The sequence below is a fragment of the Rana temporaria genome, chromosome 2 (assembly GCF_905171775.1).
Source record: "Rana temporaria chromosome 2, aRanTem1.1, whole genome shotgun sequence".
NCBI lineage: Eukaryota > Metazoa > Chordata > Amphibia > Anura > Ranidae > Rana > Rana temporaria.
This window is the reverse complement of record NC_053490.1, coordinates 484,040,465-484,066,720: the sequence shown is the minus strand read 5'-3', so window position 1 is coordinate 484,066,720 and position 26,256 is coordinate 484,040,465. Positions and strand designations below refer to the sequence as shown.

Below are 26,256 nucleotides of genomic sequence, written 5' to 3'. Positions count from 1 at the left end.
ATTTCTTCATCAGTTTAGGCCAGTATGTATTCTTTTACATATTTTTGGTAAAAAAAATCGCAATAAGCGTATATTGATTGGTTTGCGCAAAAGTTATAGCGTCTACAAAATAGGTCATAGAGTTATAGCATTTTTATAAAAAAAATGTTTTACTAGTAATGGCGGCGATCTGTTATTTTTAGTGGAACTGCAACATTGTGGCGGTCAGATCGGACACTTTTGACACTTTTTTGGGACCATTGACATCTATAAAGTGATCAGTGCCATAAAAATGCACTGATTACTGTGTAAATTTCATTGGCAGAGAAAGGGTTAACGCTAGGGGGTTAAAAAGGGGTAAATGTGTTCCCTGGGAGGTGTTTCAGAGGTGGGATGGGGCTGACTGGAGGAGATAGATGGCTGTTCCTAATCACTAGGAACAGCAGATCTCTCTCTCCTCCCCTGTCAGAACGGGGAACTGTCTGTTTACATTGACAGATCCCCATTCTGTCTCTTTTTCCAGCGATCATGGGTGGCCAGTGGACATTGAGGCTGCCGGCCACGCGCAGTACATGCACATGCACAACTGCTATGGCTCTTAAAGGAGCCAACATACAGCTACGATAATTCGCAGGAAGGGGCTGACCTGCCAGTGCGGCTGGTCGGCAAGTGGTTAAAAGCACATGACGCTGCTTCCTTTTTTTTTTTACTTTTTTTTAAGTGTTACATAGTGACACTTCATTCATGTTTCCATACAGCAGTGCAATTGCTCTGCAATGCGGTGATTGGCAGTACCATCCAGTGTGCTGCAGGAAAAGCAGACATACTGCATTTGTCCGCACTGTACCACAGATCACACCAGCATTGTGGTGTGAACAAGGCGCAAAGAAAACAATTGTGACCTGCGTTTATCCAGTGTGGAAAAACACCAGTCACCGTACATAGTGTGACCGAACCCTCAGGGTTGTCACCTGCCTGGTAACACACGTTTCCACTCAAAATAACCATATTATTCTAAATGTATTTAATTGGGACATTTATTAAATCTGGAGGACAGCTATGTGAATCCTGGGTGAGAACATTTATAATTAGACCCCTTAGATGTAGAGACTAACCACTAAGGTGTCCCTGGACGTGAGTGTATATTTATGTACTATAATATTTTACAGTATATACACTACCGAGCCCCCATTGCTGCGCGCACGCGCACACATGTATTCCCTTTAGATTGTAAGCTCCTCCCTTTAGATTGTAAGCTCCACGAGCAGGACCCTCCTATTCCTTCTGTACAGTGTATTGAACTGTATTGTAGTTGTACTGCCCCCCTCTACATTGTAAAGCACTGCATAAACTGTTGGCGCTATATAAATCCTGTATAATACAATTAATAATAATATATATACACACACACACACACTGTATATTGTATTGTCTTGTAGCACTTAGGTCCTTAGTTCAAACCCTGGTAGGACACCATTTGTATGGAGTTTCCATGTTCTCCCTGTGCTTGGGAGGGTTTTCTCCTCCTCTCCAAAGACATGCTGGTGGGTTTATTTGCTCCTATGTACATGGACCCCAGTATGTATGTGTATGTGGGATTAGATTGTACGACGGCATTCATGTGAATGTACACTACAAAAATAGCACTGTGAATTATTGGCACTGCACAACAGTATTAATACCATACTGTATATAATGTGTGTACACAGTTATATAGTTAGGTTGAAAAAAAACAACACAAGTCCATCTAGAAATCGGTTAGTAGTTCTGTAGCACTTGAGTCCTTGGTTTAAATCCTGATAGGACTATGTTTCCTCTTACTGTCTGGCCATACATTATACAATTTCCTTCTATAGTTTTCCTTTAGATATACCAAAACCATATAATATGAGGTCAACTCTAAACACTTTCAATTTGTATGCAATCAGGCAGGCCCTTGTACTACACAGTTGAAGGTAAATCTAAAGGAAATTAAATAAGAAAATTGTATGGTGTATGGCCAGCTTAAAGTGGTTGTAAACCCACTTTTTTGACTTTTGCCTACAGGTAACCCTATAATAAGGCTTACCTGTAGGTATAAAGAATATCTCCTAAACCTGTACGGTTTAGGAGATATTCACCTCGCAATGTTTCGCTGATTGCAGCGGCGCATGCGCAGGGGGGATCCTCGGCTGAAGGACCGGCCCCGCCGACCCATGCCGGAAAGGAAATCTCCCACGCGCATGCGCGGGAGTGACGTCATCGCCGCTCCAGCCAATCACAGCGCTGGAGCGGCGATACCCGGAAGACACGCTCGGCTCGGCGTGGACCAGGTAAGTTCCCTACCTCGTTCCGAGGTAAGTATTTCATAATGAGCTAATATGCGGTGCATACTAGCTCATTATGGCTTTTTCCTTGCAGGTGTAAAAAATAAATAAAAATATATGCGGGTTTACAACCGCTTTAAGACACGCTGTTGGGTTTATTTGCTTCTATGTACGGTACAGTGATCCCAGTATGTATGTGTATGTGGGATTAGATTGTAAGCAGGCACTCATGTGAATGCACTGTGTGAATTATTGGCACTAAATCCTGCACAATAGTATTAATACTATATATACTGTATATATATATATATATATATATATATATATATATATATATATATATATATAGATAGATAGATAGATAGATAGATAGATAGATAGATATTATACATGATTTATACAGCGCCAACAGTTTTTTTGTACAGCGTTTTTACAATGTAGAGGGGGGGGGGCAGTACATTTACCATACAGTTCAATACAGAAGGAATAGGAGGACCCTGATCATGGAGCTAACAGTCTAAAGGAAGGATATAATTACTGCATGCCAATGAGTCCATGCTCCTTAATATCCATATCCAGCTCAGCTGATTGAATAAGACAAAAGGCTGCCAGTACTTCCCAAATAAAGCAGTGTGCAATCACTTTTACATGACACCCCACCATCCCATTACATGACACCATCCCATGACACCCCACTATCCCATGACACCCCACCCCATCATCCCATAACACCCCACCATCCCATTACATGACACCATCCCATGACACCCCACTATCCCATGACACTCCACTATCCCATGACACCCCACCCCATCATCCTGTCATTAGACATGATAACAATAATGACACTGCACCTATATGTGGAGGCAGCCTGTCTTATCCCTTCCCACTGGATACATCATGAATAATTAAATCTTATTGTGTCACCTCCTAGGAAAACAGACAATTATTCAGTATTTGCCATCCTTGTGCAGTGTTTGGTGCCTTCTATGCAGTGATCTATGTCTCCATAATGAAGTGGTGTGGATGATAGTGTTAGCCAGTGACAGGTTAGGAGAAGGAGTGCTGGATGGATGCTGAGCACTTCCCATTCAGCAGCAGCAGCAGCATCACACAGCAGGGCTCAGCTCCCTCCCCTCCCGAGTGAAGTGCAGCCAGGTCCCAGAGTGATCGGTGCCGGCTGGAGTGACAGGAGGGCTGGGCTAGGCTCTCAATGTACACACATAGAGCTTCTCTACTGCACACCTTCATCGGGACTGGGGGATCATACAGCAGCCAAGCGCAGCCTCCCAACGCCGGGGATAGGCACACAATATGACAGCCAGCAGATGAAGGAACTACTCTGCTCCGCTCACCCGACACCACTCTGCTCCGCTCACCCGACACTACTCTGCTCCGCTCACCCGACACTACTCTGCTCCGCTCACCCGACACCACTCTGCTCCGCTCACCCGACACTACTCTGCTCCGCTCACCCGACACCACTCTGCTCCGCTAACCCAGCGCAGCTCTTCCACTGAGCCGACAGCACTCTCCTCTGCTGACCCGACAGCACTCTCCTCTGCTGAGCCGACACCACTCTCCTCTGCTGACCCGACAGCACTCTCCAGCGCTGGATGCACAAGTTTGGGGAGCACTTTGGACCAAGTCAGCTCTGTTCTCACAGGAGAAGGATTCCTCTCCCTGATCTGCCATGGTGACAAGGAAAAAAAGCCAAGTGACACTTCCCATGTCGGATATGTGACCATGACTTGGATTGTGTCGGGACATCATGTACTGAGTAGACCTTCCAATGGACAGTGTGTGGTCATAGAGAAGATCTCTGCCTTCTAAAACTTCCTAATCCTTCCAAGCACTGATCTCTTTATTTTTTATTTTTTTATTATTGGATTTGGGATCACCAATGTGGATCTTTTACTATGTAAATATGGGGTTTCTGCTGCCACTCCTGATGTGTGGATTGTTATATCAGGTTCTTGGTAAGTTTTCTCCATCTCTTGCTGTGCCATGGCAGTGGTCAGGGTGATGGGGGGGGGGGGGGGGATTGTTTTACAGGAGTCTGGCTAAGTTGGAACTAAGCAAGTGTTGTGTTGTGCTGTGTGTGCTGTGCACATGGATGGCATTAGGAGATTTGGAATATGTCAAATACTTTGCTTTGGAGCTGGGAGCTGCAGGGATGTTTCCAATAACTATCCTGTCTTCCTTTATCCATGGTGCTTTAGATGGAGGAAAAATGTGCCAAACAGTAACTTTAACAGCAGAAGGAAATGGTTTGAAGTGAACCACGTTACAGCTTTGTCACTAAGTCTGCATTAGCCAGAGGATGTCAGTATTAAACAGGTCAATGTAAGGATAACTGAGCGTCTGTGCATAGGCAAATGGGTACCTATAGTAAGGACACACTATACAGCCTGGCTAATCAATGTGATAGTAAATCTATCTATCTATCTATCTATCTATCTAATATATATATATATATATATATATATATATATATATATATATATATATATATATATATATATATATATATATATATTATTATTATTATTTTTCTCTTAGTTTTAAATCTATTTTTATGTATGCACACCCATCCATAGGCATCTGTGCATAGGCATAGGGGTACCTATAGTAAGGACACACTATACAGCCTGGCTAATCAACGTGTGATAGTAAATCTATCTATCTATCTATCTATCTATCTATCTATCTATCTATCTATCTATCTATCTATCTAATATATAATATATATATATATATATATATATATATATATTTTTTTTTTTTCTCTTAGTTTTAAATCTATTTTTATGTATGCACACCCATCCATATATTATTAGAGGGTCTGCATGCTAATATTTCATATTTTCATGCAACTTCCACTTAGGATTCATGCATTTTTCAGTTAAATCCAATTATAATGTTAGAAAGTTGTGTGAATCTTGAGTGAAAACATTTAAAAATAGAAAACACTTAAAAATAGACCCTTCTATGTTTATGTGCTGATACCTTTAATTTTTTAAGTTAATCATTAAGTTGTTGCTTTAAACTAATATACCCCCCCCCCCCAAAAATAATAATAATAATAATAATAATAATAATAATAATAATAATAATAATAATAATAATAATAATATTAATAATAATAATGTGATCACCAATAGCCCCTCTTATGGTTTGTAATGACCAAATCCTAGTGATCCAAAAATTGGATATATTGTAAAGCAATCTAAATGATGCCCCCAATACATAGCTGCAAAAAGCAGATGTCTAGTTCGCCTCTATGGTATAGATCAGCCATTCTCAGCCAGGGTTTTGTAGACCACTAGAGTTAGTCCAGAGATTACTAAGGGTTCCTTCAACTTTGGCTGATTGACCTCCCTTCTGCATAGCTCCAGGGTCAATGGCACTTGGCAAAGCCAGCAGCATGAGTGACACCAATTGTCTTTTTAAGCTGCCAGTAAGGGTGGCACTCTGATCACCACTGTAGGGGTTTAATTCTTCATACTGATTATCAAGAGGCATGTTTCCCATTGATCCCTCCGATGTCCTGATGCATAGCTGCAATAAGCAGATACATAGTTTCCCTCTATGTTATAGATCAGCCATTCTAAGCCAATGTTTTGTGAACCACTAGGGTCCCTCCAGAGATTTCTAAGGGTTTCTTAAGCTGTGTCTGATTGACCTCCTATTTACATAGTCCCAGGGTCAAGGGCACTTGGCAAAGCCATCAGCATGACACCAATTGTCCTTTTTAGTTGGCAGTAAGGGTGGCACTCTGATCACCACTATAAGAGTTTCATTCTTCCTACTGATTACCAATGGGAGAGGCATTTTTCCCACTGATCCCCCCAATGCCCTCATTGCATAGCTGCAAAAAGCAGATGCCTAGTTTGCCTCTATAGTGTAGATTAGCGATTGTCAGCCAGGGTTTTGTGGACCACTAGGGTTACTCCAGAGATTGCCTGGGGTTCCTTGAGCTGTGGCTCATAGACCTCCTGTATGCATAGTTCCAGGGTCATTGGCACTTGGCAAAGCCAGCAGCATGACACGCTGGTGGTAAGGGTGCCACTCTGATCACCACTGTAAGAACGAATTGGTTTAGTAAGGGTCTCATTTTAGGGGTTCCTTTGGGGAAAAGGATTGAGAAAAGCTGGTACAGATATTATAGATGAACCCAACATTTTTTTTTATTTTTTTATGAAATTTATTTTAGGATTCACGGTTCTTAGTAATGGTCTTATGGATCCCTAAGATCTACACATTACTTTATGGGTTCCTTTAGGGAAAATAATTGTGAAAGGCTAGTATAGATATTATAGATAAAACCGACAGTTTGGGATATTTAAAAATAAATTGACAGTTCTCTTGGTAGAATTTTACAGACAGACATTCCTCAGCCAGTCTTGCTAAGAGGTTCTGCAGCAGCTGAGCCCTTTCAGTGAGGTGTAGGTGCCAAACTGTCAAGGCTCCCTGTATGGTATATGTGGGCAGGCTTGTGTGTACATCAGATCTGTAGAGCCCACACTAAGAAATATCTGACACCAGTAAGAAAAAAAGCCTGTCATCTGCTCATAACCTGCATTCCTCCGGCAGCCCACCTAATACTCCTGAAAGAAGAAAAATAGAACCATAAGTGGATTGAGTTGGAAAGAAAATCATATTAGTTTCTCCAGCAGTAGAAATCATTTAAGAACAAAAGCCAGTACTGTCTGTGCTACCCTATAAGTCAAGTTCATTGCACCTCTGTATGCCCTTTGTTCTGCGCTGCCTACTTATTAAGGAGCTGCTTCATGGACTGCTTTCCAGCAGTGCTCTCCTTATTACCTGTCAGTTATTTTTATGTTTTCTGCTTTTTTTTTTACTTAGAAAGAACTGGACCTAGCTCAGTCACAATGCAGCTTATTTGAAATAGTTTAAAACAGGAGGCTATGAAAACTTGAATGTCATTATTTCAGTGCTGACCCAAAGAGGGGTAAGCAAGGTGAAAGCATTTTGCAGAGTTTTACATACTTTAATGTCTGTTACTGGAAGTGATGTGCCGAAAGCTTGAATAAAAATGAGATGAATGGTAATGTTATTTTGAGGAGTGGCAGTGATCCAGTAGCAGAGCAGTTCAAGGCAAAGTATTGGAATGCGATAGTATGGGTCATGTCCTGTGTGGTCTACATACACCCCCCCCTCTCTCTCTCTCTCTCTCTCTCTCTCTCTCCCTCCCTCTCCCTCTCCCTCTCTCCCCCTCTCTCTTTCTCTCTCTCTCTCCTCTCTCTCCCCCTTTCCTCTCTCTCTCCCCCTTTCCTCTCTCTCCCCCTCTCTCTTTCCCTCTCCCTCATCTCTCTTTTCCTCTCCCCCTCTCTCTCTCTCTCTCTCTCCCCCCCTCTCTCCCTCCCCCTCTCCCCCCTCTCTCTCCCCCCTCTCTCCCTCCCCCTCTCCCCCCTCTCTCTCTCCCCCTCTCTCTCCCCCCCTCTCTCTCTCTCTCTCTCTCTCTTGCTTCTTCTCTTTCTCTCATTCTCTATTCTCTATCTGGTTTCCTCATTCTGGATCCCCTCCCAAGTTCTTTCTCTCCTGCAAGTCTCTATTGCTTCTCATTCTTTTCCTTATCCTCTCCCATCCATCACTTGATTCTTTACTCTTTTTTTTTCCTCTTTTCTCAACTTCCCCCTCCATCTCTGCTCCTCTTCCTTGATTGTTACCCTCTTCTCTCGCCTACTCTCCCTTTCTCTACACCTGCTATCGCTACCTCTCCTTTTCATCCTCTATTTCCCTCTCTTACTCTATTTCTCACTGCCACGTTTTCTCTCCCTTCCTTCTCTCCCCCTTTCTTTCTCTTTCTACCTCTCTCTTGCTTCCTCTCACTTTTACCATTCTACCCTCCCTTCCTTTCTCTCTCCCACTCTCGGCTTCTTCTCTCTTTGGTCTTTACCTCTCACTTTTCTCTCCTTTTCATCCATTTTTCACCATCTCTCTACCCCCCTTTCTCTCTCTTCTTTATCATTTCTATCTCCCCTTTACTTGTCATCACTCTCTCTCTACCCCACAGATTTTACCCTTTCTTTCTTTGTCTCTCTCTCTATCCACCCTCTCTCTCTCTTCTCTCTCCCTCTTTATCTCCTCTCCCTCTGTTCTGTCTCATTCTCTCTACCCCTCTCTTTTCTCACCCTTCTCTCTCTCTCTCTCTTTCTCTCTCTCTCAAATCAATTTAACCTCCTGCCATCCCTCCACACACTTCACTCTTGCTCTCTTTTCTTTCTCTCTACCCCTCTCCTTTCTCCTTCTCCCTCTCTCTCTCTCTCATCCATTTAACCTCCTGCCATCCCTCCACACACTTCACTCTTCCTCTATGTTCTCTCTTTCTCTCTACCCCACTCTTTTCTCCTTCTCTCTCTCTCTCCCCCTCTCTCTCTCTCTCTCTCTCTCTCTCTCTCATCCGTTTAACCTCCTGTCATCCCTCCACACACTTCACTCTTCCTCTCTTTTCTCTCTTTCTCTCTACCCCTCTCTTTTCTCCTTCTCTCTCATCCGTTTAACCCCCTGTCATCCCTCCACACACTTCACTCTTACTCTCCTTTCTTTTTTTCTCTCTACCCCTCTTTTTTGCTTTCTGTCTTTCCCTTTCTCCCCCACCTCATCATTCTATTTCTCTTTCACTCTTACTCTCCTTTTCCCCCTTGTCCCTCTCTTTCATTACTTTCACTACCTTTCCCCCTTGCCCCCACCTCTTTCTTTCTTTTTTCTCTCTATTTCCTCTCCTCCCTCCATCTCTCTCATTCTATTTCGCTGTTACTCATTCTCCCTATCCCATCTCTCTTCCTCCCTTTACCTCCACCTCTCCCTCTCTTTTCCTCTCCTTCCCTCTCCTCTTCACTCTCTATTTCCTTACTGTCATTCTCTTTTACTTTCCTTCTTCAACTGTCTCTCTTTCTTTCTGGCTCCTCTCCCTCCCTTTTCAGTTTTAGCTTTATCACACATCCAACATATCATGTGAAAGCATTCATGGATTTCCCTATAAAACAGATGGAGAATATTAAAATGGTTGATGGTACAACACAATAAATCATTAATTTGTAAAATCTTGCAACCAGAAGGGGTACTGGTTAAATGTGTTGCACAGTACCAAATAAAAAAAAAACTTAGACGAGTTTTGCATCTTGTCCATCGTTTTAGAACATGAATGGTTATCATATGGAACCATAACAGTGTATTAAAATGTTGGTTTGGTGACAGCCGTGAAAGTCTCCATAGCATATCATAGAAGGAAAGGTTTGAAGATAAAGATCTTAATAGTGTCATCAATGTTTGTCAGCTTTATGCATTGATCTCAAGCCATGTCTATATGTAAAAAAATCAAGGGAGATTTATCATTGTGTTCATGTACACGTATAAATGACAAGGTGAGTGGCCGTTGGCACTACTCCATGTCCCCAATGGTGTCCCCATTGTTCAGCAACCCCAGACTGGGTTTTCTACCATGTAGCCTTTGCTGTTTTATTGAACGCTCGTTTTGTTTGCTCAGTACACATGTACATGGGGTATCAAAGAGAAATAAAGAACTCTATTGACAGCTTCAAGCATACCATGACATGCCTTTGGGTCTAGGCTATTATTTATGAACTAGATCAAGACATGCTTGTACGTTGAGTCAATAGGAATTTCAAACTTCTGTTGCTAATTTAATTATCAACTTGGAAAAGTAAACACAACAGTTGTGAATTCATTGCAGAAATTCTGATGGCTCGTCATTGAAGAATGGGTTTTTGTTCTTTTTGTCACATTCCTCATTTGTGAAATTGGGCATATTGACACATGGTGCATTAGTAACAAGCTTTAAACGTTAGGGGCCCCAAGCATGCTTTGTATGTGAAGCTTTTAGGTAAAGTGCATAGCTGCTGCCTAATCTACTGTGGACACCTGGGTGTGTATGCATTGCCAATAGTATATTATATTTAGTAACTTGGATGCTGACTATAGAGAATGGAGCTTTATTGGCCACATTCTATAAAGCAGAACAAAGATCTACACTAAGCAACCCAAAAGTTACCCAACTGACCAATCAGATTTCAGTTGACTAAAACCACATTATTTAAGATACAATCGACTTTGTTTCTGTTTATTACCACATGTTTCTCATTGCTCTTTGCCTTACTGAATATCCAAGAGTAAATTAACACAAAATTTAATCTATGACTGCCCATTAAGTGCTGGAGCACAATAATCAAACGTTGCCGGGTCTCACATATCAAAACCTCTCTAAAAAGATACTCACATACCAAGAAAAATTCAGCTTCCTCCTTACAAACTTGAGACATAAATATCTCAATGTGTATCTGATTGGTTGCAATATGTAAGAGTGGCAATAAGCGATAACACTCAAGTGAGGATATGGCCAATTATGGATTCCCTAAGCTGTAATAATGTATAGCTCTAGGTACAGAGCACTTGCAACTTGATGACCTAGTAGACCCTTCCCTCTCCTAAATGATCAGAAGGAAGGTAGATGTTTAACCCCCATATCAACTGATAATAGCCAGGTTACTCCACTATTGTTTTGGGAAGACATTGAGCTGCCTATGGCCTACTAGCTTATAATTAGTATTTTGATAAAGCATCCAAACAAGTGACTTGCCTATCATTAGATCATTTACCTTAAACATGTATCTTTTATATTCTTTAATAAGCATGACCCCCAACATATTTTAGTTCAGAACCCACATTGAGACTTTCCTATGATTAAATTGATTTCCTGTATTAAAATGGGAACGTAATATATAACATGGCATTATCAATAAACATTATCAATAAACATGTGCCCATGTGTTCATGGAATGATATAAAGTAAGAATCTATGCTGGAGATTGAATATTTCCTATACAGCACGCGTCTCCAGAAGGGGGCTCTGCTCCTTGCTTCACAGAGCTAGGAATAAGATTCCTATTGTAAGTCTGCTGTACCTGCCCGATCGGAGCTTCACATGACATGATGTTCTTAAGGGCATGATTTTCCAAATGCATGAGCCAGATAAATGCCCACAGATGTTTAGAAAAGGGACATTTTAGAATTTCTCTCTTTATTTCTGAATAGAGATTTCCAGTGGCAACAGACATCTGCTTAAGTAATTAATGACTGAGATTAAAAAATGCAAGTACTGAAGTGTCCATGTTTTATAGATTATTCTGCACCTTCTAAAGGTACAGTAACCACACAGAATGACCATATTTGTTAAAGTAGAAGTATAGGCAAAAAATATATTTTCACTAAAGGGCCTCATATAATGGTCAATATATGTAATGTTTAAGAGAACCGTCAGAAATGGCAGATCTAATAGAGGAAATGAGGGTCAGAGAGTGTGGACAGGATACATTTTTGGTTTGGGATATGCTGCAGAAGACAATATGAACCTGGGAATGTTACATGAGGCTAGTTGAGATCAATGCTATTACCTCAATCAATGTTCCCACTACAGACTGCTGAGGTCTGAGCGGGGCCGCTGATAAGGCAGTACAGCTGTCCCTCCTGTACTGGACCTGGGTCTCATTATTTTAAAAGGGGGGGCCCAGACACTTGCCAAGCAGGAGTGCAGGCTGTACTGCCTTATTGACAAAACTGTTCCTTGGTTCTAATATTTGTGCCCCCACCCTCCTGCTGTCCGGGGCCCAGTGTGTGCCCCCCTCCCTTGCAACGCTGCCAGCTTCCCTCCTCTCCTGCCTGCAGCTTCTGCAGGTACACAGGGGGGCACAGTTTTATAATGAGTGGGGAGGGCCCTGTTAGGTAGGCTGTACGGGGCCCCATGATTTCTAAAAGCAGGCCTGGGTCTGAGGGCTGCACATCACATACCAAAGTGCAGCATATGGCCCTTTAGGCCACAGGTTAGGCACCAGGGGTCTAACCACACGACAGACTATTCAACTTTCTTCTGTTGCATTTCAAATATACACTACATGATTTTCCACTGTTGATCATTTAGCATCGTTACTACATTAGGCCCAGTTCACACTGATGCAACGAGCGCTCTGACTTTGGAGCACGAGAAGTCGCACACCATTCAGTGCAATGGAACCATTCTAATAAGTATGACTTAGAAATAGGTTCCTCCACTACTTTTGGTCCGACTTTGGTATGACTAATGGTTCGTACACACGATTGAATTTTCCGACAACAAATGTGTGATGGCAGGCTTCACTGGAAAATCCGACCATTTGTACGCTCCATCGGACAATTGTTGTCCGATTTTCCGACAACAAATGTTGGATAGCATGCTTTAAAATTTTCCGACAACAAATGTGTGCCGTCCGATACACGCATGCTCGGAACCAATGCTAACCAACTATAAAGCCCCGTACACACGGTCGGGTTTCCAGTCGGGAAAACTGCGGGGGGAGCTTTTGGCCGGGAATCCCGGCCGTGTGTTTGCTTCCTCGCAGTTTTCCCAACAGGAAAACTGCCGGGAATCCTGGCGGGGAAAATAGAAAACCTGCTCTCTATTTTCCTGCCGGGATTTCCGGCGGTTTTAAACCCAGTGGTTTTCCTATGGGGAAACACTGCGATGGAGTATACACATGGCCAGGATTCCCAGCCAAAGCTCTCCCCGCAGTTTTCCCAACAGGAAACCCGGCCGTGTGTACACAGGAAAACTTCCCGAGCAGTTTTCTCGGCTGAATTTTTACCCCTAAGAAAACCAAGCATGTGTACAGGGCTTAAGACAACATTAGCAGAAGTTGCCCAAAGGGTGGCGCTAAAGAGCAAAAAAAAACGTCATTTTGTGTATGTTGGCCAATAATGTTTTGCCATTTGTATGCAGAACAAGTTCACGGCCAACGCCCTTCGCACAAAATTCCACGGATTTGTCAGATGGAAATCCGATTGTGTGTACGAAGCTTTACATTGAATTCTGTTAAAAAAGTCGCATGCAAGTCGTGCCGAAGTCAGGCTGGGATTTAGCTTCAAAGTTGCGCGGAAGCTGCAACAGGTTGACCGGGGCTAACTGTCATTTCATTGTGCTATACAACTTTGTCATCCCCGTTGTATATACGAGATTCAGTATAAAAATAACATGTCACCAGCTCTTTGGAATGTTATTTCTTGATATTATATGCAGGTGTTCATACTTTGGGCTCAGTTTTTACAATCAGCTTTATTTAGCAAGGAATCAAAATAGAAATGTTAAGCAATCAACAATCAACTTTTCTGTTTTTGGGCAGATGGGAACCTGGCCTCTGATTGGGTGGTTTGGATTTCCGTACATATAACGGAATAGCTCCATAAACATTTATTATGTCCTCCATCACCTACTATTTATTGTGTTCATTTAATAGGAAAATGAATTTCATGTGCCCCACCCATTGAAGAAGAAACAGCTGGGAGGTAGAAATACCGCAGGACTAATTCACTTGGAACAATGTTTCTACTATGTCACAAATGTTCATTAACAAAGAACATAAACAGTTTACAGTTTGCACAAGTAAAACAAGCAGAAGTTTTGCAGGCCTGCTCTGCATATGGCGGCCTGAACGCTAACGGAAGTGAGCTATTCACTCAGCTATGGGCAGCTCCCTCATTCACCCTCATCTTCCCATATGCTGCTCTTATTCCTCTTACTAATTATTTAGGCAATAGTGCCCTTAGCAGAGTTCATGTACAGTATAACCCTACTAGCTGGGACACATTTCCCGGCAATTAAAAAAAAAAAAAAAGCGAATGGCTTTCATTTTTATTGTGCAGGCCCTTTTTGTTTGACCAGAGGAAAGCCTCGTCTTTTTTTTTTTTTTTTTTCACAGCTTATTTTCCAAATGGAAAAGGGATATTGTAGTAAGCCAACCCTTATTACATGCATTAATAATTTATTGCAAGCCCACATGTACACATAGAGCTACTTAGTATGTTCATTAATATTTATTGCCACATGGGAGTGACAGCAAGCAAACAACTATCCTAAAAAAAATTAGGCCAGACTTCAAAGGGAATTTTAAAATGGATATCCAATGTTCTGCTTTATATAGATTTCTTTTTTTTTATGTATTGTCTGAACTTTATTTTATTGCTTTCATTAAGCCATTCTACTATTAGGTAGGAAGAAGACAGGCAGCGTAAGAACGCACACTTGCTATATATAAAAATAATAATAATAATAATAATAATAATAATAATAATTTAAATACATTAATAAATATAAATATATACAGCTATATATATTAAGGCCTGGATTCACAAAGCACTTACGCCGACGTATCTCGAAATACGCTGCGTAAGGCCCCGTACACACGACCAAGTTTCTTGGCAGAATTCAGCCAGAAACTCGATCGGAGCTGAATTCTGCCGAGAAACACGGCCGTGTGTACACTTTCGGCCGAGGAAACCGACGAGAATCTCGTCGTGCCAAATAGAGAACATGTTCTCTATTTCCTCGTTACTCAATGAGGAAATTTGGCTCGCCGAGATGCTCGGCGGCTTCACAAGAAACTCAACGAGCAAAACGATGTGTTTTGCTCGTCGAGTTTCTCGGCCCTGTGTACGGGGCCTGAATCTATCTATGCGCCGTTGTATCTGTGCGCCGCGCCCACAATCTGAGATACGCCTAAAAATAGGCTTCCTACGACCGACGTAACTTGCCTACGCCGTCGTATCATGGGCACATATTTACGCTGGGCGCATTTTCCGCTCCCATTGATTTTCTATGCACATATGCAAATGAGGGAGATACGCCGATTCACGAACATAGTTGCGCCCGGCGCATAATATACGCGGTTTGCGTGAGTCGTACGTCCGGCGTAAAGTTATTCCCCATATAGGAGGCGCAAGTCATGCAAAGGTATGGACCAGGGAACAGCCGTCGTATTTTACGTTGTTTACGTAGTACGTGAATAGGGCTAGGCGTAGGTTACGTTCACGTCGTAGGCAGTGATTCGACGTATCTTAGGCAGTTGTTTCGACGTGATTCTGAGCATGCGCACTGGGATGCGTCCAAGGGACGGTGCATGCGCCGTACGTTATTCTTAACTTTATGACGCTCAGTCCTTCATTTACATGGGGTCACGCCTCATTAGCATGGCTCACGCCCACTTCCACCTACGCTGGCTTACGCTGAGGAAACCCAGCGTATCTTTAACAGCGACTGGGGGCGAGTGCTTTGGGAATACTGTACTTGCCTCTGTGCGCTGCGTCGGCGTAACGTATATTCGATACGCTACGCCGGCATAAATATGCACCAATGTATGTAAATCCGGGCCATATTGTGTGTGTGTGTATATGTGTGTGTGTATATATATATATATATATATATATATATATATATATATATATGAATATACACACACACACACACAGACACGCAATCATTAGTGCGACAGCGCAACTTCAGGAAAATCTACATAGTACCTCCAATGTATATCTTATTTAATCTGAAGGAAACGCAAACTAAAAGCAGCAAACCATCCACATTTTTCACAAGTGTACCTGGGGCAATACAACGTAACATTTGGGCATTTTCCCCTATCCCAGAGACACAGGTGCTGTTTAAAGCTGCCTGTGAAAACCAATGACTGTGTATGAGTATACGTATTTTCATAAGCATGCATACAGATGTACAAGCCTGGATAGTCTAGAGCAGGGCTCTCCAAACTTTTAAAACAAAAGGCCAGTTTACTACCCTTCAAAATTCAGGGGGGCTGGACTATGGCCAGTGGATGTAGAAAATTCCCAGACATTGGTAGGCATAAACAATGCCATAGGTTTGATGGTCAGTGGGAGTAAAACAAAAAAGACATAATTGGTATCAGTGGGAGGAGTAGTGCCCCATAACTGGTTGGAGAATTAGTTCCCCATCATTAGTGTCAGTGGAAGGAATAGTGTCCCATCATTGGTGTCAGTGGAAGGAATAGTGTCCCATCATTGGTGTCAGTGGAAGGAATAGTGTCCCATCATTGGTGTCAGTGGAAGGAATAGTGTCCCATCAATGGTGTCAGTGGGAGAAATAGTGCCACATTATTGGTGTCAGTGGAAGGAATAATGTCCGATCATTGGTGTCAGTGGGAGGAATAGTGACCCAAGTGCCAGATAAAAGCTTTGCAAAGGACTACATCGGGCCCTTGGGCCACAGTTTGGAGAGCCCTGGTCTTATGGTCCTATGTTCGTATGTATAAACATGTTTATGCAAGCACTTGTGTAAGACCATACAACCACTGATTTTGTGCTGTATGCAGCACCGTGACTTCGGGTGAGGAAATATGCATGAATTTCCTGGGGGATTAGAAAGGATTTTTTTTTACCTCCACTGGATGAAATTGGTCCATGCTTCATAGGGGTTTATGTGTTGTCTTTCTTTGGATCAGCTATGGGTATAGGATTGTGTATATTGAGGTTTTATGCCTTTTTATTATTGCAAATGGTTGAACTAGATAAACTTGTGTCTTTTTTCAACTTGACTAGCTACGCTGAATTATACATTGTATGGCCCGAGGCACCCATGTGCATGAGGTCTAATATATTGAAGCTTATAAGAGAGTTTAGTGATGGGATTTACATCTACTTAAAGAGGATTTTCGGCCGCCCCCCCCCCCCCCTTTTCATACCCATCCCCGCTTACTGGGTGGTCACATTTCTGATACTCACCCACCCAGAGGATCCAGCATTGTCCCACAGAGATCCTGTTGTGTTCTGCCACCTCTGGGTCCTGCACTGCCTTGTTGATTGTGACATCATCAAGAGACCCACTGGCTCTTTCGGGTTCAGCCGGCATGCCTCCTGATAATACGGTGCTAGGCCCACCCCCTCTCCTCCTTTTCAGAATGAATCAATATGCCTCCTAGGATTTGTGACGTGTATATCCCAGGAGGCAAACTTTGCAAGACATTTGCCTAGGCGAGTGATGTAAAAAAGAGGGCAGGGCTTCACTTTATTAATGAAAAAAGGGGGGGGGAGAAGAAGAGGGAAGTCCCCTCTGAGGGCGAGGATCTGCTTTAAATGTGTTATTTCTGTTTTATAAAAAAATTTAAGGATATTTTATAGAAAGCATTCTATAAACTCGTTCCAGAGACCCAGTTTGGTGGAAAGAGTAGCATCCTTCAGTAGTTTCACAGGGTATTGTCTGAGGTTCACCAAACACAAAATCATTGTGTCTCTGAAAATTATTTTAAAATGTCAAGAACTAAATGTAATCACAAGATGGGTTGTATAGAAAATGTACGATCTGTCAAAGGCCTACAGTACTCCTGTCACAAATCTGCCATCTTGACTCAGCTTGACACCTGTCACCTGCCTCTCTGTCAGACATGCTAATGACCAGGAATAAGTTATACAATAACGGCTGTCTTCCTGTTAGGACGGATGGTGGCATTAATGATGTGCCTTGCTCAGCCTTGCTAAGCTGTTGGAACTTGGATGGGATGTGGATGTTTAATGTCCCCTACAGCCTTCATGAGTCTGTGCCTACCGTACGCCACCTGCATTTAGCCTTGTGTTGTGTGTGTTGTGTATGTAAATAAGGAAACACATTATTTTCTTCAATGATACCACCAGAACTTGCTTCTCGTTCTTCCTGCCCGGTATGTTAATTAGAGGCAGCACATACCAGGGTGCCTCTATGTTCTTGCAGCAAAGAGATGCATGCACACAACAATTTCTCCTGGTGGCTCTCTGCCATCTTTCTGATTGATTCAGCCCTACAGAATAAACAATTAGGGGGCCCTCTGGTTTATTACTGTGTTTTACTTTCATTTCCCTCCCAAGAGTGGAGCCTTATGGAGAAATATTTCTTTAACGGTCCTTAAGAATGTTGCCTGTGTCTTGGAGGTTGTCCAGGACTGAAGCGGCTCTTAGATTACAAGACTACACGGGCAAGAGCGTGGCACTGCTGAGTGTTTATATCCAGATCTGTTGTTTGATTTACAGGGTGGAACATACGGCGCGCTGGAAAATGCAGTGCTTCGCAAATGATAATCAGTTACTTGTGCGTGACGTGGAAGAGGTGTAATTAAAATGCTCTGTGAATGCCAGGAACGTATTATTGGGACAATTAATATATTAGTTTATACGCAGAGTATGCAAACTGGAACACAATTTATGGAGTGGCAAAATAACACGAGCCGTGTAAAGAAATTAATATTTTGCATAAATGGTGTTGGAATATTCTCAACAAGTTATGCCATTCTATGTTGGGGCATTATTTCCTCTGGATTGTGTATATGGTGGTTTGTGTGTGTGTGCTTTTCTTCTCACTGTGGGTCGAACTTTGGATGGACTTGTGTCTTTTTTCAACCAGACTAACTATGTAACTATGTAATTATTGCTCATTTTTCCTTTTAGGTTTAGCGTATATTAAAATGGTGAAAAGCGAGGCCTGCTTAAAGATTTGGCTGTTTACAGGAAATTAAGGGTTAAATCCAGTGCTGGGACCAGGTCATCTAGAGCCCAGGGCAAACATGCCAAACTGCAACCACCCCCCCCCCCAATATATATGAGCATTATGTGTCAGCAAAAAAAACCCCACAAAAAAACTGAACAGTAATCTACATGCTTACCCCCTAAGCATAAATCCCTACCCCAGCACAGATCTTTGCCCCACCACCCCCCACACATCCCCCAAATCCTCAGCTCAAATGCCCCTCTCCTAGAAAAAAATCACCCCTCCTAGCACAAATTCTCTACCCCTAAAATGTCCCCTACTAGAACACATCTTCTTCCTCCTACTCCAACCCACCCCAGCACAAATTCCCCCCCAAACCCCCCATCATAGTACAAATATTCTTCCCACCCCCCCCAACACAAATTCCCCTAAATCCCCCCCCCCCCCCATTTCCACTCCTAGAACAATACTTACCTCTTGCCACCCCCCAAATTTCCTCTTTCAACACAACACCCCCCAATCTTCTTGTGGTGCCCCGACACCCACCTTACATGATACCACAGGCTGGAGGTGACCAAATTGTATTGCTTGTCTATAGAAGGAAAAAAATGTGGTCATCCACAGTGTGGCAGATCTATCTGGATCACGAGAATGAACAGAATTTGGAATCTTTTAGCGGGAAACAATCAACATTTCAACAGATTTGATCTATTTGGTTGGTGTTCAGCTTTAATACAATTAGTGTCTGCTTTTGAGTTCCGTGACCTTGGTTAATGGCGTGGTCTATGTGAACTTAAAAATGATCACCGCATGCCACGGGAAACCGTTATGCTCTTATCATTGATTATCAATGTTATTAAATATTTACTTTTATTAATTTATTTCTAAGTTCATTTCATTACCTCGAAAATCTCTCGCAATTCCGTTCATTGTGAATGCGTAGAACGTCTGCTTTTCTTTGAGGCTGAAGCTCATCTATGACTTCTAATATCCTAGCAGGGGGGGACATTATCCCACATACCTTCACCCCTATCTGATACAAAAGCATAATAGTCAATGTCATTAAGCCTTTTCACAATTCGTTGGGACAATTTCATGCTTTTCCCTCATTGTCTGTCGCTGGCTTGATTTCGGAGACCCTTGTGCGCACATCTTCTGTGATGTATGCTGTCCCTTTATTGCTCTTGGTTATTATGTTACTATACTGATGTATGGATAGCTATTTTTATCAGCAAGGTATTTTCAATAAGGTTTATGTTAGCTCAGGACTTTAGCAGTGGTACCGTGCTGGTCATTATTACAGAATAGCTAGAAGAGATCAGACTTTCTGGAGATATTGCTTTGACACATTCCCCTACAGACACAGCACTGAAAGTCAATCAACAATCTGACGTTGGAACGCTCCCCTCCCATATTTAATTTCTCACTAATGCCTCGTACAGACGAGAGGATTTCCCTGGAAACGGTCCGCCGGACCGTTTCCAGCGGACATTCCTCCTCCGGATTTTGATCTGATGGCTTGTACGCACCATCAGATCAAAATCCGCGCGAAAAACATCCGCGGTCACGTGTCGCGACGTGTTCGCGGCGTCGCGGCGACGTGCGCGACGCTGGAAGGTAAATTCTTCCACGCATGCATCGAATCATTTCGACGCATGCGAGGAATGGGGATCGGACGGACTTATCCGGTGAGTCTGTACAGACGACCGGATAAGTCAGAGGGACAGGATTCCAGCGGATAGATTTCTTAGCATGCTAAGAAATTTTTATCCGCTGGGAATCCGTTGGCTGAACAAATGCCCGCCGAAAATTGTTCGCTCCGGCCTACACGCGACCAGATCTATCCGCTGGAACTGATCCGCGGATAAATCCCAGCGGATAGATCCGGTCGTGTGTACGGGGCCTAAGGGTCCCAGCTAGTCTTATGTGGCTTGTTCAAAATATACATCATTGGGTTGCCAGTCTCTTATCTAAATATGTCTTATACTGTATATGGCAGAGAAAGGGTGGTGTGCTATCAAAAAGCTAAATAAATTTGGCAGCAATAGTCCTAAGGCCCCGATCAGATCTTGTGTATCGGGAACCACAACTTTTAAAGCATGATTTACTCACATCACGCATAGGGCAGTCCATTAACTTCAATGGGCTCCCCTATGCACGTTTGTCGGTGAAAAGCAGCTCCTGCTCCTTTTTTGAGGACATGCTTCTCACATGTTTTTCCACAATTGCAGAGCAATTCGGTTGTGGGACAATAGTAGCAAAAACACACCACGCTTGGGGTGCCTTTAAAGTGTTACTAAACCCACCACAGTAAAATCAGTCTGTATATGTAGTAAAGCAGGGGTAGGCAACCTTGGCACTGTGGTGAGATTACAAATCCCATCATGCCTCTGCCTCTAGGAGTAATGCCTGTGATTGTCAGGGCCTTGCAATGTCTCGTGGGACTTGTAGATTCAAAACAGCTGAAGGGCTGAGGTTGCCTACCCCTGTAGTAAAGCATGATTGTTATACTCACTGTGGAACCTAAGGGGTTAATCCTCAGCACTGTGTAAAAAGGCTGTTTGATCCTGTTTTCTCTGATCCTCCCTTTCTTTTACTGTCCCCAATCAAATCAAAGCCTTTGGGGCACTCTGCACATGCTCAGTTTTGTGTGTATTGCTAGGTAGTTTTTTCTTTTTTCTTGGGAGAGTGTGCATGTGATCAGCACAGGGCCAATTAGCAATGTCCAGACAGAGGGCCAGGGGTCATGCAGCCTCATAGGACAGTCAGATCAGAATGAAAACTCCTCCTACAAGCTTTAAGTAGACTCTGATAGAAGTCACAAGACTGCTATATACTGCTGATGATCAAATTTATTTAGCAGTTTATATTTACTAAACTATTGTATTTCCATGTTCTGTGTACTGTGGGAGACCAGATATAGTGAATGCAGGGTCCTGGGTTTAGTAACACTTTAAGAATGAATTTCACCCAAAAGCATGCTGCACGTTTTTCCACAGCTGCCATGTGATTTGGAATTGTGGTTATTCTGCCTATGATTCTATATTGCAAAGTGTACATGGGGTCTTATATCTATTTGACTTTCACATTTTTACATGCTTGCTTTTGCATATTTTCATTATTGTATTAAAGTGGTTGTAACCGCCCCTCCCAAAAAAGCCCCTGCAGCGGTCCCAGTACACAACTTCCGGCTATCGCGGGCTCTGGCTTTGTGATTGGCCGGCGACGGTAACTCTCCTCTAGCTGAAGCAGCGGCACGAACCATTGCTTCAGTGTTCAGTGCGCATTTCAGCCTGTCCAGTCACAGGCTGAGGAACCTGTAATTGATGCTTAGTTTTAGTATTGAAAAAATAGGTCTCTTGATCTGCTTGTGTGGCACTGAAATCTCAGAACTGAAATGACATAAATACAATTCATTTTATTTAGGTAAAACGGCTCCCTTATATGTATTTCATCTGCTATATCCCTGGAGTTTAGCTTGAAGTTGTTTAAGGTCAGAGACTGATTGGAATTTTTTATGTCCTCAGTGCTGCATGTCAAAGTTTTTTTAAAATGAGTTTAAATAAATGATGTTTCTAGTGAAGTGAAGATGAGATTTGATGAAAAATAATAATAATGATGAAAGTAATGCACTGTTGAGCGTAGATATAGCATAATATTCAGTTTATGGAGTGTGCTCTGTCATGTGAATCCAAGTCATTGAACAAGAGACTTGTAAAGAGATAATGTTAATGTAGTGTTATCACTCCATACATAGACAGGCCAATAACAGCGGCACAGCCGGTTAAGTATTCTGGGTGGGAGATCTTAGCTACAGTAATGCCAAGGATGAAATGGTATTAAAATGATTCACTTTTTTAGAAGAGTGCACGTTTAAATACAATCTGTATGGGGTATATGCACAGAGAACTCATAGATATCTCTGAAAGGAGAACTGTCAGTGATGCTTACAGTCAGGACCGATCCGCCCTATAGGCTCACTATGCAAGCCACTTAGGGCCCCGCAAAACTGTGGAGGGCCCCCCAAATTACTAGAGGCCCCGTCTGGTGAGAAGTCATTTTCGGCCCCTCACCCTGATTCTCAACTCACTGGCTGCATGGGAGAAGAGGTAAGGTAAGTCAGTAAGGTAAGCTTGCGCCGTCCTATCTTAGGTTGCAATATTTCGGATGGCCGCTAGGTGGCGCTTCCATTGCGGTCGGCGTAGAATATGTAAATTAGTAGATACGCTGATTCACGAACGTACGCCCGGCCGCCGCAGTACATTTACGCCGTTTCCGTAAGCCATTATCAGGCCTAAAGTTATTCCATCTAATAGATGGAATAGTAATGTTAAAGTATGGCCGCCGTTCCCGCTTCGAGATTCGAAATTTTTACGTTGTTTGCGTAAGTCGTCCGCGAATAGCGATTTACGTAGTTTACGTCCACGTCAAAATCAATAGGCCCGTGCAGCGTACTTAGCCGCAATGCACACTGGGAAATGTAGGCGCCCGGTGCATGCGCAGTACAAACAAAAACGTCAAAAACGTAAAGGTCAAGCCTTATTAACATAAACACGCCCCCCTTACACACATTTGAATTTGGCGCCCTTACGCCCGCCCGCTTTAGGCTACGCCGCCGTAACATAGCAGGCAAGTACATTGCGAATCATGTACTTGCCTAGCTAACTTACGGCGGCGTAGCCTAAACGCGCTAAGCTACGCCGTCGCAAGTTTAGGCATCTGTACGTGAATCTACCTATATGTGTAAAGGCAGGCGTCCCAATACTTTTGGTAATATAGTCTATGTCTTATTGCATGCATATAATAAAGCAGCGTAAAGAGTAGTAATGTTGTGCAAAGTCCAGTGACCAAAAGAAGCCAATCGTATTTCAGATTGCTGCAGTACAATCCGTTGGGTGATGATTTCTAATTACTTGGTATGTGCTCTTGCTGTTTGCACATCCTCTTTGCTTTGCCTGCAGCAAATGAGCCAGATAGCTTTCTCATGGAGTATCCTTAGAATTGTAATAGTACATATGTTGGGATGTTTATTTGAGACTGTACTTTTTTTTTTTGAAGACCTCATTCTGCATTTGACCTTGTTGATAGCGATAAAACATTACGGCATGCAGTACACATCCGTAAGAATGGAGTAAGTGATGTTTGCACATGCTGAGAATGAAGATGTTTCTATGGTCCATGACCTTTTAATACTGCCTCTGCTTTTGTTTACCACCATGGCTTACCTGTGACTGTTTCCCTGTCTCTCTGCCAAACAGGTTTTCACTTGTGAATTCCCAGGGCATCAGGTGCTTCCAGCACATAAACACGCGGCTCCCCTGTGGCTTGCAGCTCGCACAGAAGGCCTCACACTAAGGCAAAAGCATAGTAACATGTAGCCCTGGAATAAAAAAAGATCACATCGCTCTTAGAAAGTATTGTGCTTTAAATGTCAGCATATGAAAAATGCCTGATTTTCGCATCAGGTTATTAATTCAAATTTCTAAAATGCTAATCTATGTTATCAAGGTCTGATATACTGTACAACTTATTTTATTTATTTTTTTTAAGTTAAAGGACTGAGGATGCTGGATCTTAGGATGCAGTACCGCATCCGCCGCTGGGGGCATTTCGCGTCGAAATGCCGCTTCGGGTATGCAAATTAGCACTTACGGAGATCCACAAAGCTTTTCAGCTTCGTTTTTTCTCCGTAAGTATTAAGTTGCATGTGTAAAATTAGGGCTGCTTTTACAAAGTGTAAACTGTTAACACCTTGTAAAAGTAGACCCTTCTTACCTGCGACGCTGTTATTTTTTTTTTTTTCGCCGTATCTTTTTTTTTCCCAGACGCAATTTTTTTGACCCGGCGCGATTCACGAAGCTGGGCGTAACGTAATTTTGCGCTATGCCCGTCGGGAAAATGACGTCACGAGCATGCGCAGTACGTCCGGCGAGGGAGCGCGCCTAATTTAAATGGGACTCGCCCCGAAATTAAGTTACACAGCCGAAAATTTCTAGGTAAGTGCTTTGTGGATCGGGCACTTAGGTAGAAATTTTGCGGCAGTGTAACTTAAATCAGAATATTTAAGTTACGGCGGCCCTTTGTGGATCTGGCCCTATATTGGATTAAAAAGTAGACACAATAAAGCGGAACTTCCCAGAAGTTCCACTTTTTCTCCACCTCCAACCCTCTTCTTCAACTTTTGGCCTGGTTTTGACAAGTACCTGCTCCCATTTCTGCCTGGATTAACCCCTATCTGCTCCAGTCACTTGGGACACATCACAGGTCCCATGAGGCTGCAGGACTATTCACAGGGCGCAGTGGGAGCCAGCTGTCAAGCCACAAGGAGTCACAGCTAGTTTCCCACTGGCAACACGGTGGCACCGGAAACCCGGAGATCAGACCCAGTTGAGGACAGCGCTGGATCATTAAACAGGTGAGCATATTTTTATTAAAAGTCAGCAGCTACAGTATTTGTAGCTGCTGATTTTTTATTTTTTTGGGAGGGGAACTGAAGAACCTCCTTAAATTGTATATATCGGTACAACCAAGGCTTTTTTTCAGGGGGAACGTGGTGGAACTCAGTTCCACCACCTCTGGCTCAGACGCTTGGGGGGGGGGGCTGCTCACCACAATCACTTGTAAACATAGAAGTCCGGTTTCTGTGTTTATGAGTGACAGCTCTGCACCCCCTGAACTCTGCACTCTGTATGTAATGCAATCCTGGTATTTAATGCCCCTTTAAGACTCTCCTACTGTTTGTGACATTTGACTGACCACACCCACTATTTGATGTGATTTGGAGGGTATGTGTTGAGTGAGGGGTTTTGGGGGGTCATGGTTGAGTTCCAGCACCTATTGTTTGAGAAAAAAATCCCTGGCTACAACCAAATCACATTATTTTGATGAGTAAAAAAAAGCTTTTTTCTTTAATGAATAAAAAGCTCCAAGATTCTTGCATATTGTCTTGGACCACGGAGATAATTTTGATTCACTAGAGACTACAGTTTTCATTCAGAGAAGCCTTGTCTGGTAGACTCGCAATTAGATAAGAAGGATGCAAAAGAGGCATATGTAACAATCACATATAGTTGTACCATGTGTATTTTAAAACTATACACAACAACATTTTAAAGCATTATTAATAAGGTTATGTGCATAAAGATGATCCCTTTTGTATGTTAGAAGGCTGGCCATTGGCTAGCCTGTATTTGTAGGAGGAGTGTGGGGCTTCTTAAATCTCCCCCCCCCTTCCCCTATGCTTGTCGGCTTAATGTGTTTTCATTTATTTACATTCAAGGTATGCCCTCTTTTAAGCATACTCTCACTGGCAGCCATGGCACACCTCAGGTCGCCGGGGTTAGGGTCACGTTCGATCCAGTATCCAGACTCTGACGACAAATATACTGTAACTAAAACTCCTCTATTCAGGTCTGTGTGATGCAGGTATTTATAGTACTGCACTTAAAGCGGAACTTCAGTAATTTTTTCCACTTTCCATCTATTAAATCTTCTGCACTTGTTGTTTTAACTTTGGATAGTAAAACATTTTTTTTTCTGCCAGTAAATACCGTAGATTATACAGCCAACTTCCTGTTTCTTGTCTGGTAAAAAGCCTAGGCTTATGACATCATGCACAGCTCTCTCACTTGAGAGAGT

General features: G+C 42.7%; 1 protein-coding gene across 21 annotated transcripts in view; it reads left to right on the top strand.

Annotated features, from left to right (window-relative positions):
• Positions 1-26,256, top strand: part of ROBO2 (roundabout guidance receptor 2) — a 1,260,761-nt gene that overhangs the window by 699,639 nt on the left and 534,866 nt on the right. Inside the window, exon 1 of one of the 21 annotated variants that reach the window (XM_040338774.1) lies at positions 3,277-4,264. The exons of the other annotated variants lie outside the window; for them this stretch is intronic. Coding sequence (XP_040194708.1) covers positions 4,189-4,264 — 76 coding nt within the window. The 5' untranslated portion in view covers positions 3,277-4,188. Of the gene's footprint in view, positions 1-3,276; positions 4,265-26,256 lie in introns of those variants that run through there. 21 annotated transcript variants of the gene reach the window in all.